This window comes from Tenrec ecaudatus, chromosome 1, assembly GCF_050624435.1.
Source record: "Tenrec ecaudatus isolate mTenEca1 chromosome 1, mTenEca1.hap1, whole genome shotgun sequence".
In the NCBI taxonomy this organism is placed as follows: Eukaryota; Metazoa; Chordata; class Mammalia; order Afrosoricida; family Tenrecidae; genus Tenrec; species Tenrec ecaudatus.
This window is the reverse complement of record NC_134530.1, coordinates 310,141,776-310,155,143: the sequence shown is the minus strand read 5'-3', so window position 1 is coordinate 310,155,143 and position 13,368 is coordinate 310,141,776. Positions and strand designations below refer to the sequence as shown.

General features: G+C 47.9%; 3 protein-coding genes across 3 annotated transcripts; 2 read left to right on the top strand and 1 right to left on the bottom strand.

The window, feature by feature from the left end:
• Positions 1-361: 361 nt before the first annotated feature.
• On the bottom strand, positions 362-743 carry LOC142437597 (histone H2B type 1-K). Its single transcript, XM_075540697.1, has one exon. It carries the CDS (start codon positions 740-742, stop codon positions 362-364), a length of 381 nt encoding a protein of 126 aa, XP_075396812.1. The 5' UTR covers position 743.
• Positions 744-1,039: 296 nt separating this feature from the next.
• Positions 1,040-1,432, top strand: LOC142437596 (histone H2A type 1). Its single transcript, XM_075540696.1, has one exon. The coding sequence runs from the start codon at positions 1,040-1,042 to the stop codon at positions 1,430-1,432; it is 393 nt and encodes a 130-aa protein (XP_075396811.1).
• A 1,323-nt stretch (positions 1,433-2,755) lies between these two features.
• LOC142437595 (histone H3.1-like) lies at positions 2,756-3,171 on the top strand. Its single transcript, XM_075540695.1, has one exon. The coding sequence runs from the start codon at positions 2,756-2,758 to the stop codon at positions 3,164-3,166; it is 411 nt and encodes a 136-aa protein (XP_075396810.1). The 3' UTR covers positions 3,167-3,171.
• The last annotated feature ends 10,197 nt before the right edge of the window (positions 3,172-13,368 follow it).

Genomic DNA, 13,368 nt, shown 5'->3' with positions numbered 1-13,368 from the left:
TCCAGGGCTGGAAAGATAGGGTTAACCCATTGCAGCATTTTGGCGGGAATTTTGAATAGTGCCGCTGCGGAATACAGGGGGCGCTACCTTAACGGGTAATTTAGTCTACAAGACCTGAGGCTTTTTACTGTCGCAGCTGAAAACAAAGCTTCAAGACACTTGCATGTAAAAGGGCACCATGAGAAACATTTTACGGTACCAACGTTCAAAGTCCCCTTTGCACCTGCCCCTTCCAAATTGTTCAAATCGCCGTGCCCTCTCCAAAGGGACAGAACTACAGGTAGAGTGTGACAGCTTGTTTTCTGAAAATATGGTTGGCTCTGAAAAGAGCCTTTGGGTATGAACTGCATGCAACAGGGGCTCACTTGGCGCTGGTGTACTTGGTGACGGCTTTGGTGCCCTCGGACACGGCGTGCTTGGCCAGCTCCCCGGGCAGCAGCAGGCGCACGGCCGTCTGGATCTCCCGCGACGTGATGGTCGAGCGCTTGTTGTAATGCGCCAGGCGGGACGCCTCGCCGGCGATGCGCTCGAAGATGTCGTTCACGAACGAGTTCATGATGCCCATGGCCTTGGACGAGATGCCCGTGTCGGGGTGGACCTGCTTCAGCACCTTGTACACGTACACCGAGTAGCTCTCCTTGCGGCTGCGCTTGCGCTTCTTGCCGTCCTTCTTCTGCGCCTTGGTCACGGCCTTCTTGGAGCCCTTCTTCGGGGCGGGCGCGGACTTGGCTGGCTCAGGCATGGTGAAAACCAAGAAAGAAAGAGCACACAGTGGATGGGCCGTGTTCCTTCTAATTTATAGCGTCGTATGCAAATGAGAATGCGTAAAGTGTTGTCTGATTGGCGCTTTTAAGGAATGAGGGCAATATCAAAACTATCCAATCAGAACACACACACGGTCTTTGGGAAGATTAAAATGAAACTGCTTTCCAGCCAATGGTATAGCTTTCTTTTGGCGCCCAGCAGTCGCTATAAAAGTGCGGTTTGCTCACACTTAAAGATATAGTCCTTCCCTGAGGCTACCTACCCCTAGTTAGCTATGTCTGGACGCGGAAAGCAAGGCGGCAAGGCTCGCGCCAAGGCCAAGACCCGCTCCTCCCGCGCCGGCCTCCAGTTCCCGGTGGGCCGCGTGCACCGCCTGCTCCGCAAGGGCAACTACGCCGAGCGCGTCGGGGCCGGCGCGCCCGTGTACCTGGCGGCCGTGCTGGAGTACCTGACGGCCGAGATCCTGGAGCTGGCGGGCAACGCGGCGCGCGACAACAAGAAGACGCGCATCATCCCGCGCCACCTGCAGCTGGCCATCCGCAACGACGAGGAGCTCAACAAGCTGCTGGGCAAAGTCACCATCGCGCAGGGCGGCGTCCTGCCCAACATCCAGGCCGTGCTGCTGCCCAAGAAGACCGAGAGCCACCACAAGGCCAAGGGCAAGTAAAGTTTGGATTCACAGCACTGTAAGGTTCAACTAAAACAAAGGCTCTTTTCAGAGCCACCCACTGCTTTCTTCAGAAGAACTGAGCACTTTAAGTCGGCTTTAAAAATAAGGGAACACGAGTCAGTTTTGAAAAGTACAACAAAACTCAAGTTTTCTTGCACGCTAACCGATGCCCCACCCTGTCAATCACTTCCCAAACAATATCCCTGTCTTAACCGTGAGAGCCTCACTAACTGCTCACAGCAAACTCGTTACTGTAGGTGTACTCCGTACCTGTTTGTGTTATACTCCAATCTGCTTGTGAAACACGGTAATGCAAAAATAATTGCTGATGGGTCCTTCGAAAAGCACACCAAATCCTTTCCCAACGCCACCCCGGAGGGTAAATAAAGTTTACTGTCCCTGAGCACTTTTTTCTTTAACCCTTTAAGCTTAATGAATTTTTAAGCTGTTTTCTCCGAGTTTGGATAAGGCGTTTAACAACCATGTTGAGACGATGAACTCAGAGTAACAATATTATGGAAACCGCCTCCCGCTACCCTCAACGCACACACCATCTGAAAAAAAAAAAGCTCCAGTGATAAGGTTGAATTTCCACAAATCCCTAACCAGAGTGGCTTATCAGTAATGGAATCGTAATAAAGCGAACGATCGAGGGCAGTAAAGCCAAACAGGATGGAGCGCAACTATAATCATTTGTAAAGCTTGAAAAAAATTTTTAAACAATTTATTAGGGGCTCATACAACTCATCACAGTTCATACATATACATACATCAATTGTATAAAGTACATCTGTACATTCTTTGCCCTAATCATTTTTTTCTCCTCTTTTCTTTTTTAACATTTTATTAGGGACTCATACAACTCATCACAATCCATACGTATACATACATCAATTGTATAAAGCACATCCATACATTCCCTGCCCCAATCATTCTCAAAGCATTTGCTCTCCACTTAAGCCCTTTGTATCAGGTCCTCTTTTTTTTTTTCCCTCCCTCCCCTCTCCCCCCTCCCTCATGTGCCCTTGGTAATTTATACATCGTTATTTTGTCATATCTTGCCCTATCCGGAGTCTCCCTTCCCCCCCTTCTCTAATGACTTCTTCTCTGGAAGAGGGACAGCAGAGAAAGCTTGAAAATTTTAAGTTAAAATGAAACATGAAAAACCCTTCAGAGGGTGTGGCAGGAACCAAATGAAGATCGAAACATTAACCAATCAGATTACTACAGTTAACCGTTCTGACCAATCAGGCTTGGAGGATGAGTATAAAGTGTGGTCTTGCACGGGTTACTCATTCACTGATCACATCTCCTACTGTAATGGCTCGTACCAAGCAGACGGCCCGCAAGTCGACCGGCGGCAAGGCGCCGCGCAAGCAGCTGGCCACCAAGGCGGCCCGCAAGAGCGCGCCGGCCACGGGCGGCGTGAAGAAGCCCCACCGCTACCGGCCCAGCACCGTGGCGCTGCGCGAGATCCGGCGCTACCAGAAGTCCACGGAGCTGCTGATCCGCAAGCTGCCCTTCCAGCGGCTGGTGCGCGAGATCGCGCAGGACTTCAAGACGGACCTGCGCTTCCAGAGCTCGGCCGTCATGGCGCTGCAGGAGGCGTGCGAGGCCTACCTGGTGGGGCTCTTCGAGGACACCAACCTGTGCGCCATCCACGCCAAGCGCGTCACCATCATGCCCAAGGACATCCAGCTGGCCCGCCGCATCCGCGGAGAGAGGGCATAAGTTACCTGTTATTACCAATTTCTTTCCCAAAGGCTCTTTTAAGAGCCACTCAAAGTCTCAATGGAAGTAGCTGGGCATACGATGTAACCAATGTACTGTAAGCTAAATGTTTTTAGAAACTTTTAGGCTGCGAAAACAGCAGTTTTTGAAAACTTGCCTGAAGCTTGCAAACGCCTATACTGCCCTTCTGAGCCTCACAGAAACTAAATTTGTTCCTCTGCACTCTAGTTTATCCCCTTCCTGTTGCACATGTACAGGTAATTAGGGCGGCTTGCACGCCCCTCCCCCTTGTGAGTGCATATAATCCTTGGCTGAAAATATATTCAGTCTCGGGAGGATCTGCCTCCTGAAGTCATAGTGGTGATGCCGGTGAGCACTCACATGCTGGATCTTTGTGATGTCTCAAATTTACCCCTCAGTGAACCAAATGCCCCTTGTACCCGTTGCATGGTGGAGGCTTGGACCCCACATATTAGGATAACACGACCTTGCCCTGAGTCCATGACCCACCAGGTGGTTGGAGACGTAATCCTGTAAACTTCTCGGACCGGCAATTGTGTATATGAAACTACTCCCCAATCTGCTTATGTCCCTCAATCAGCTCAGGAACCTGTCCTTAGGGTGTGAGGTGCTGCCACAGGATGTTGGAACAGGTATAGAGACAAATTCCTGTGGTGTAATGATCATGCATTGCACTGCTAGCCTCAAGATAAGCCGTTTGAAACCATGAGCCTCTCCAAGGGGGCGTGAAGAAATGGCTTCCTTCTCTGGTGAGTAGAGTCTCAGAAACCCACAGGGACAGTTCTACCCTGTCCTAAAGTATCACTGTGACTGGGAATACACTGGATGCCAGTGACTTGTATAGATATTCAATAATTAATATATATTACTAGCTTTTTACATATAGTCTGTGATTTATATATCTATATATATGTCTGTTTGATTTGGCAAGATTCATAACCCCTAATATGTATTCATGAGCATTCCTGAGACAAGTTATACATTCATAATCCCCTGAATTTACTTCCATATATACTCCTTAATTAATATATTGCCTATAATTGACCTGTACTTTCCTTCCTGGTCACCTGTCTCTTGAAGCCCCTTCCTCCCAAGAAGGCATACTGTCACAGCAAGGGCGTGTCCGTTGTGACCAGATCTGGGCCCGCTGAACATGAGCCGAAAGGACAGTCACAACCATCAGATCACCTTAGAACAAAAATGTTTTGTACAAGCAGCCTAAGGTCTCAGGAAAGAGGCCACGAGATCAACTTGGAAGACATTTGAGAGCAAGCGGTACAATCATTTGTATTCCCCCCCAAGAATCAGGGCGCCCTCTCCGCCTAGTGGTTACACGTTGGGCTGCAGTCTGAAAGCACCCGTCCTCTGCTGGAGAAAGAAGCTTCCTCCTCCCACAGTGAGTCTCAGAAACCAACAGGGGGCAGTTCTCCTTTGTCTCACAGGGTTCAGGCCGGATTCCGAAGAGGACACGGAGCAAGCGATATCATTGTTGATGTCACCTTGAACTTGGCTCAAAGCAAAAAATACCAGAAATATGTTTGTGTTGTGTTGACTGTGTGAAGACATTCAGCTGTGTGAATCTTAACAAACCACGGATAACCTTGAGAAGAAGGGGAGTTTAAGAAGAGTTCATTGTCCTCACGCACAACCTGTACATGGATCCAGAGGCTGTTGACAGCAAATTGTCAAGGTAGACCAGGTGTACAGAAAGAAATGCATCGTCTACATCGAGCAGGTGCCTGGTGAGAAAATCAACAGCGCAACTCTCCATGTGGGCATTTACCCAAGCAAGGTAGTCAGCACTGGGCTGGAGTTGGACAAAGATCAGACAAAAAATTCCTGAATGCAAAGCCAATTCTCAACAGTTTGGAAAAGAGAAGAAAAGCCAGAAAGAATTTATTGAGAAAATGCAGTAATGAACATAGTTTGTGGTGGAACCACAGGTGAGCCTAGCCTGGTGAACCTTTCTTGGTAACTTTTCTCAAGAGGAGTCTGGAACGTTTCTTTTCCCCCTTGTTCTGTGATGGATGCCCGGCTCTGTAACTCCGCCTTTGCAGTGTCGATTGATTTTATGAACAGAAAATAGAATTTGTACGCATTAAAAAAAGTCAGTCATGTGAACAGAACAAGGGAATATTGCATGTACACCAGCGTTATGTCCTCTCACCATGCTTCTTCAATCTGTATGCTGAGCCAATCACCAGAGGAGCTGGATTACATGAAGAAGAGTGTGGCCTTAGGACTGGAGGAAGGCTTCGTAAGAATCTGTGATGTGTAGATGACACAACCTTTCTTGCTGAAAGTGAGGAGGGTATGAAGCACTTCGTGATGAAGGTCAAGGCTCCATCCTTCAGCAGGGATTTCAACTCAATGTAAGCAAGACACGAATCCTCACAGCTAGACCAGTAGGTCACATCATGATAAATGGAGAAAAGGTTGATGTTGTCAAGGATTTTGCCTTGCTTGAACCCACAATCAATGCTCATGGACGCAGCAGTCAGGAGATCAAAAGATGTGTTGCATTAGGTAAATCTGCTGCACAAGACCTCTTTAGAATTTTGAAAAGCAAAGATGTTACTTTGAGGATTAATGTGCGCCTGATCCAAGCTATAGTATTTTATTTGCTTTTCTTTTTGTTGCCATGGTATTTTCAATTGCCTTGCATGCAGGTGAAAGTTGGACATCAGATAAGGAAGACCAACGAAGCATCAATGCATTTCAATTGCAGCGCTGACCCTGAATATTATTGAAAATACCATGGACTGCTAATAGTACATACTATTAGCAGATTGGCCAGATTACTCCTTAGAGGCAAGGATTCATCTTACATACTTTGGACATGTCAGGGACACCAGTCCCTGGAGCAGGACATCAGGCCTGGTAAAGAGGAGGGGCAATGACAATGAGGCAGACTCTCACTGGATGGATTGACACAGTGGTTGCACCAATAGGCTGAGATTTAGAAGGACTTGTGAAGATGGTGCAGGACCATGCAGTGTTCCCTTCCGTTGTGCATATGGTCTCTACGGGTGGCAAATGACTCCCTGACACCTAACAACAACAAGAGTCCTAATGGCCTCAATAGCAGGGAATTTGGTTTGCTTTGTCAAGATTCATAACCCTCGCCGAATACGCATTTGTTGTGAGCTTTTCTGAGACAGCCGTAACGATTCCCTTCCATTTACTGCCTGGTGCGCACATGGAAACGTGCAGATCCACTTTCCCCAGGAGTTTGCCTTGGCTTGCTAATCCTCCCTTGTTCCTTCCTTGATCAACCAAAATAAAGGGTTCCCTACTCACTTGCCTTCAGTGTTTGTCTGCATTTTTTAGCCGTTTTCTCCAAGGGGAACCTATGTTGGTACCCCTTTCATGACTCTTTCCCCACTGCCTCAGTCTGGTGTGTACCAGTGCGGAATTGATCAGCTGCCAATCAGGATGTTGTGATTTCCTGTGTCTCGTAATTAGCCACGTGGCTAGGAATCTCTGGATATTATTATGACTTCACACTGATGGGAGAGAGGTGAGGCTTCTGCTCCCACGGAGATTTACAAACTCTGAAGCCCACAGGGCAGTTCTACTCTGACCTATAGGGACTCTAAAAGTGCTAGTCGATCAACGGTAGCATGTTTGCATGTTGATGCTCTCTTTCATCCGGGTGATTTGTCTTGTCCCATTTAAGACTTCATAAAGGGGTCTTTATAAAATCAGTGTTAATTTGGAGTCTTTTTACTCCTTGGACAAAAGGAAGCCCAGAGAGGAGCAACCCAGTTTTTGTTCAATAAAATTATTCTTCATAAATATGCATGGGTTTATACCAAAGAGATATAGTGGTCTTTTATCCTCCATATAATACTTCCTCAGATTGTCCTATTTTAAATTTCTTTAAAAAAATCATTTTTTGGGGGGGGGCTCATACAACTCTTATCACAATCCATACATACATCAATTGTGTAAAGCACATTTGTACATTGGTTACCCTCATCATTCTCAAAACATTTGCTCTCCACTTAAGCCCCTGGCATCAGCTCCTCATTTTCCCCCCTCCCCCTCTGCTCCCTCCTCCCTCATGAACCCTTGATAATTTATAAATAATTATTTTGTCATATCTTACACTGTCCGACATCTCCCTTCACCCACTTCTCTGTTTCTCATCCCCCAGGGAGGAGGTTATATATAGATCCCTGTAATCGGCTCTCCCTTTCCACCCCACCCTCCTTCTACCCTCCTGGTATCACCACTCTCACCACTGGTCCTGAAGGGATCAGCCATTCTGGATTCCTTGTGTTTCTAGTTCCTGTGTGTACCAGTGTATATCCTCTGGTCTAGCCAGACTTGCAAGGGAGAATTTGAATGCTGATAGTGGAGAGGGGAGGAAGCATTTAGGAACTAGAGGAAAGTTGTGTTTCATTGTTGCTGCACTGCACCCTGAATGGCTCATCTCCTCCCTGCGACCCTTCTGTAAGGGGATGTCCCATTGCCTAGAGACAGGCTTGGGTCCCTACTCCGCATTCAGAATGATGTGATTTTTTTGTTCTTTGATGCCTGATACCTCATCCCTTTGGCACCTCGTGATCACAGAGACTGGTGCTCTTATTCCATGTCAGCTTTGTTGCTTCTGAGCTAGATAGATGCTTATTTACCTTCAAGCCATTAAGACCCCAGATGCTATATCTTTTGATAGCCAGACACCATCAGCTTTCTTCACTACATTTGCTTATGCACCCATTTGTCTTCAGCGATCATATCGGGGAGGTTACCACACACCTATTTTAAATTTCTAACACTCCCTGTAATCTGCTTTCACTTTTATGTCGGAGCCAGCTGAGGAGAAGAACAGTCCTGAAAGGGGGAGTGAGGATTAAGGAAAAAGAGAGACAGAAAGTATAGGGAGGGCAACAGTCTGATGGACTGAAACACCCGAGTTTATTCTACACACTCCTTATATCCATGCAGAAACAACCCGGGGTTAATTATCTCATTGTTAAGCAAGCACATTTGATACACACAGCAACTCTATCTTCTGCCAAGACAGACATCCTTGAGAAAATTAAGCCACCTGTTTTTCTGAGACCTTGCATACTTTCTTGTCCTTGACAGTCTGTTCAAATTGTAAAGTCACAGAAGAAATTAGCAAACACTGACACATAGGGAATGAGACTTCTCAGCCGTTTCAAGGCTGAGTCTTAAAGGCCTTCAACACTTTTATACAGAAGATAGCTCCTACTCACCCTCAGGTTTCTGTGAGAGTAAAGCTAACCTAATTTCCTCTTGTTATGAAACTCTTCCACCAATATCCCCTTTTCTATGACTCCCCATTTGGTACACTGAGTCACCCTTCTATTATCTAAATCGTCCATCTTACAAATCCTTGTCACCGTTCTACCCCAAAACCAGTGGTCAAGTGAAATTTCTTAACATTTCTCTTATACCCAAGTCCCTGTATCTCCCACCAAATGATCGGATGGGATTATGTACACAGGGTGTGTGGAACTAATTAAAGGAATTAGTCAGTTTTTATTACCTCTCCCCTGGAGATACGGACGAGCCATCTTTGAAGCAGCAGAGGAGAAACCCAGTGGACCTTGGAAAAACATGTCCAAGATCTGTGTGAAGTGTGAGGTCCTCGAGACCACATGCGTCACACTGTGTCATGCGGACTCAGGAACAGTGCAGAGACCACGGCTACCTTGTCCTCATCTGACAGGAGCCTATGTAACTGTGGGACAGAGTGACAGGTGGGATGGCTTTCCCGCCCATGGAGGCAGAGGCCAAGTAACCATATGGCTGAGATACTGTGAACTGGAGGGAGACTTGGCTGCTGGCTAAGGGAACCAAGAACTGTATCCTTACTGTTTGCTGAGCCTGACGATCAACTTCCCAGGAGCCCTGATGATGTAGTGGTCATGCATTGGGCCGTGACCTGCAAGGTCAGCAGTTCAGGAGCACCAGCAGCTCCAGAAGAGAAAGATCGCTTTGCACTCTCCTCCCCAGGGAGTCACTGTGCGTCATGGCAGTGAATTTGCTTGTTTGTTTGGAATAAGTTCCCCAGGAGCTTTAGTGGTATGGTACTTGCGTATTGGACTGCTTACTGAAAGTCCAGTAGTTCGAAACCACCAGCACACTTCTGGGGAGAAAGATGAAGCTTCCTTCTCTTGTGGGGAGTTGGGGTCTTGGAGGACCCAGGGCAGATCGATCCTGTCTTACAGGGTTGATATAAGTCAAAAAATAGATTCTATGGTAGTGAGTTTGGTTTTGATATCAGCTTCTCTAATACACTGTATCTCTCATACACTGATACACTTTAACTGTATCATCTGTGTGGCTCTGGCAATGCATTGTTGGACCCAGCATACAGCTGGAGAGTGGCATGGGAGGAATGGTTGTTTGCTGCCAGAGTCAGTAAAGGAGAATGGGGCACGGAGGCAGGTCTGATTCCTTCCTCTTGGCAACCGAGAAGCCAGAGGAAGTCCAATATGGTCGTCACTGCTGTTGTTTGCAAGGGGGCCTCAAAGACAAAGGTACATGCCGGGGTCCCCTCACCTGAGGCCAGCAGCGGTGCTGTCCTGAACCCCTCAGGGGAATGGTGTTCATCATCTGGAGTCTGCAGGTCAGAGCTGCTGCCGTTGAAGCTTTCCTTCATGCCCCACCCATGGACCCCAGCACAGAAACACTTCCACACAGAGGTCCTGTCTGCTCAGGCCCATCAGACACCCTGCCAGCCCTCTTGGCCCATCAGACACCCTGCCAGCCCTCTTGGCCCATCAGACCTGGACTGTGCGGGGCTACAGGCAGGGCGGGCTGTGGGAGCAGCTGCTGTTCTGGCTGTTGGATCCCCAAGAGGATCAGGACAGGAGGAGGGACAAGTGTGGGAAACAGAACCAGGAAGAGAGTGCATGCAGATAAACTCTCGATCGTCATACTGGGAGCCTGGGGCTCCTGTGGAGGGAACCTTTACTCTCATGGGTTGGAGAAGCGTCCCACTGACATTCTTCTAAGTAAAAGTCATTCCTCTCTATGTCCCCCCACAGCAATGCCAATTTTAAGGTGCTGTTTGCAAATACATGGTCGCTTATACGCTTGAAGGTCAACTGCTTGAAGGCTATTTGCCTCAAGGTTGTCTGCCATCAAAATCAGTCAGACCCTATTGCCTGTCCCCGTTCCACCCTTATTAGGACCCATTCCCTTCCGATAAGGCTCATAGCTTGTTCCCCTGGAGAAGTGCTCAAAGACATCTAAGGTCACGCCAGCTCAGAGATGACCAAGGCTAGGCTGCCACCTTGACTCTAGAGCCCACCCAGCTTGTAATGTGTGTGCCTTCCTGTCACAGGGATTACTCTAGTGCCTCCCCTTCCTGTTGTGTTTACCCCGAGGTCATCCCGCTCCTGTTATGTGTGTGCCTGTGGTACATTCCCTTCCTGTCACATATGCGGTAACCTGTAATTAAAGGGGCTTGAAGCCCCCCAAGAGTATCAGAAACGATGATAAAGCACAGCCTCTCTCTGCACAGTTCTGGTTCCTGAAACCATGATGGCAGTGGACCCTTGCACGCTTTCTCTCGTCTGATGTCTCTTTAATTTAGCCCTCAAGTACACAACCGCCCCCTTGGGCCCACCAGGCTGTGGGGCTGGCTCCCACAGACAAGGGCTAAGGCAGGGAGACTGCGCAGACTCTTCCCTGTCCCATCTGACTGGCCACATACCATTCGCACCAGGGTGGGGGCTCAGCAACATGCCTGCCACCTCCCAGCCTCAGTCCACAGCCAGCACAATCCTTGCCGGAAGTCAGGAGCCTGGGCAGGGCAAGGTGAAGAACACAAGCCTTCCTGGGGACCAGTGAGGCAACTTCTTGCTGCTCCCCAGCAGGAAGAGGAGGGCAGAGATGAGGATGGGGCGGGAGTGGGAGAAGGAAGTTCCTAGACAAGGCTGATAGGCCACCTGCAGCGCCCTTAGTACAGGCACTTGGGGGCAGGTCGTGTCCTTGAAGTCACTGCTGAGGCCAGGGATTAGACAACAGCCCCTGGTGAGAGAGGGCGGGTGGCAGAGTTCACCTGCTGCTAGTGAAAATACTAGAAACAGGACAGCGTTTCAGATTTAGGCTGTTGGAAATCCAAAACGGAGTTTTCTGTAGCAACGCGTACCAGCCTCCTCCCTTGCAGTAAAAATTCCTTGTAAGTTAAGCCAGTAGGGACGCTCTTTACTTTACAGGAAGCAGGGCCATTAAGATAGCTAGCCAGAGATGAAGCAGCCCACACTTACATGAGCAGTGGAACACAGTGCTTCAGGGGATGGTGGTCTAGTAATGCACAAAGTCATGATAAATATAACCCCTAGAAAAATGCATGTACAGATCATGGCCTCCTTCCAATTGTGGCAAAAACTGCTTTTTGTCATTAGTGCGGAGTGTACAATGTGATTGACTTTCAGTGGATTTTCAAAGCAGTTGGGAGGCAGTACCCTACTGTTCCCTTCAGCCTGGAGCTTGCAGAATATACTTAGAATTTCTTTCTTTCTTTCTTTTTTTTAAGAATTTCTTGAATCAACCTGGTGTCTGTCTTTGGCTGAAACACTCCTGGACCCTTGGTTCTGGTCTTAGCTAAACAGGGAAAAGAGGTGAAGACAGCAAGAATCCCAACACAAAGGTGAGGTGGAGATGTTATCGGCTCAAGTAAATGACAGCCGCTGTAATGTCTTCATAATTCAGAAGTCTTTATTCAGTTATAACCGAACTGCTAGAACCTAAAAGTGATTCTTTGATTGCAGTTCCAAGTCAACATTTCAATCCACCTTTAAAGACGAAAAACTCATTTATTGTTTGTCTAAGACTTAAGCAACCGTGGATAGAAGCAGAAAGCAAAATTAATGTTACTATTCCTTAGGGTTAGGGAGCATAACAGGGTACCGCATTAGTTATAACATTCTGGTACCTTCAAGAGGAGCAAGCAAGCGTTACAAGGTACTTTCCTTATAAAAAATACAGTGCCAAAATTGACTAGAACATCTTGGTTATCATAACACGATTAGCTACACCATTCAGATTATAATTTCAAAAGGAAAAATATTAAAACAAAGATATATTGAAGAATAGTCAAAACTAATTGTAGTGTCCAGAACCTGGGACCAATGGAGTCCATTCTAATATTAATCACCAGCAGGGCCTTTCCCATAGGAGAGTGGGAACGGGCAGGTCAGCCAGCAGCTAACAAGAAGGGAGTTTCTTTTGCTGGTCTATCTCAGAGACGTGTTTCCCCACATGCCTCTCTAACACAAAGAAGGTGAAGAGAAGCTATATTTCTTACCAATGCAGGAGACCAGAGATGGTGAAGAGGCTGGATGGGAAAGGCAGGATTCTCACACCGCCCCCACGATGACTGAGTAAACAGACTCTGAAAGCCAGCCAATGACAAGAGGTCCCCCATTAGCCGAACCGAAATTCCAGCTTTACATCCCACCAGGCCTTTAGACTAGCTAAGGACCCGTTGAAGTGTGTGTCCAAAGTAATGCCTTGATAAGCTCGCTCCTGCTGTTCCACTCTTTCCTGACTCTGGTCTGAACGTTGTCTTTCTCCTGAAAACAATCTTTCTTGCAAGCAGAAGAAGAATGGAGGAGTGGAGAGACTCAAGACTGGGAGACACCTCCTAGTGACCCACCAAGGTCACATCCCATGAAGATGAAGCCCTATACCAAAGTCCTTAGGATGTTCTATGGATTTGGCCGTGATGGTCTGCTGGTAGTTTGGACACACCATCTGAATGGGCATACCCTTGAAGACCTCCTGCAATTTGGTCACCATGGTAGCCCCTGAAGGGAGTCAGCCCAGGGACCACAACTGGGCAGGGGAAGGGGTGTGTGTGTGTGTGTGTGTGTGAGAGAGAGAGAGAGAGAGAGAGAGAGAGAGAGAGAGAGAGAGAGAGAGAGAGATAGAGAGATAGAGAGAGAGAGAGAGAGAGAAAGAGAGAGAAAGAGAGAGAAAGAGAGAGAGAGAGAGAGCGAGAGAGCGAGAGAGAGAGAGAGCATAGGGCTCTGGTAGGTAGCAGCCCATTGATGTGTGGGGGCCTGAACATGGGTAGAACAGCCTGGCAGCACGTCGGCACTCTCTGTGTTCATGTGCTGGGGGACAAAGGCAGGCTGAAGGGGCTGCTCGAAGGCAGAGGCCCTATGATGGCTGCAGGCAGAGGCATGCCT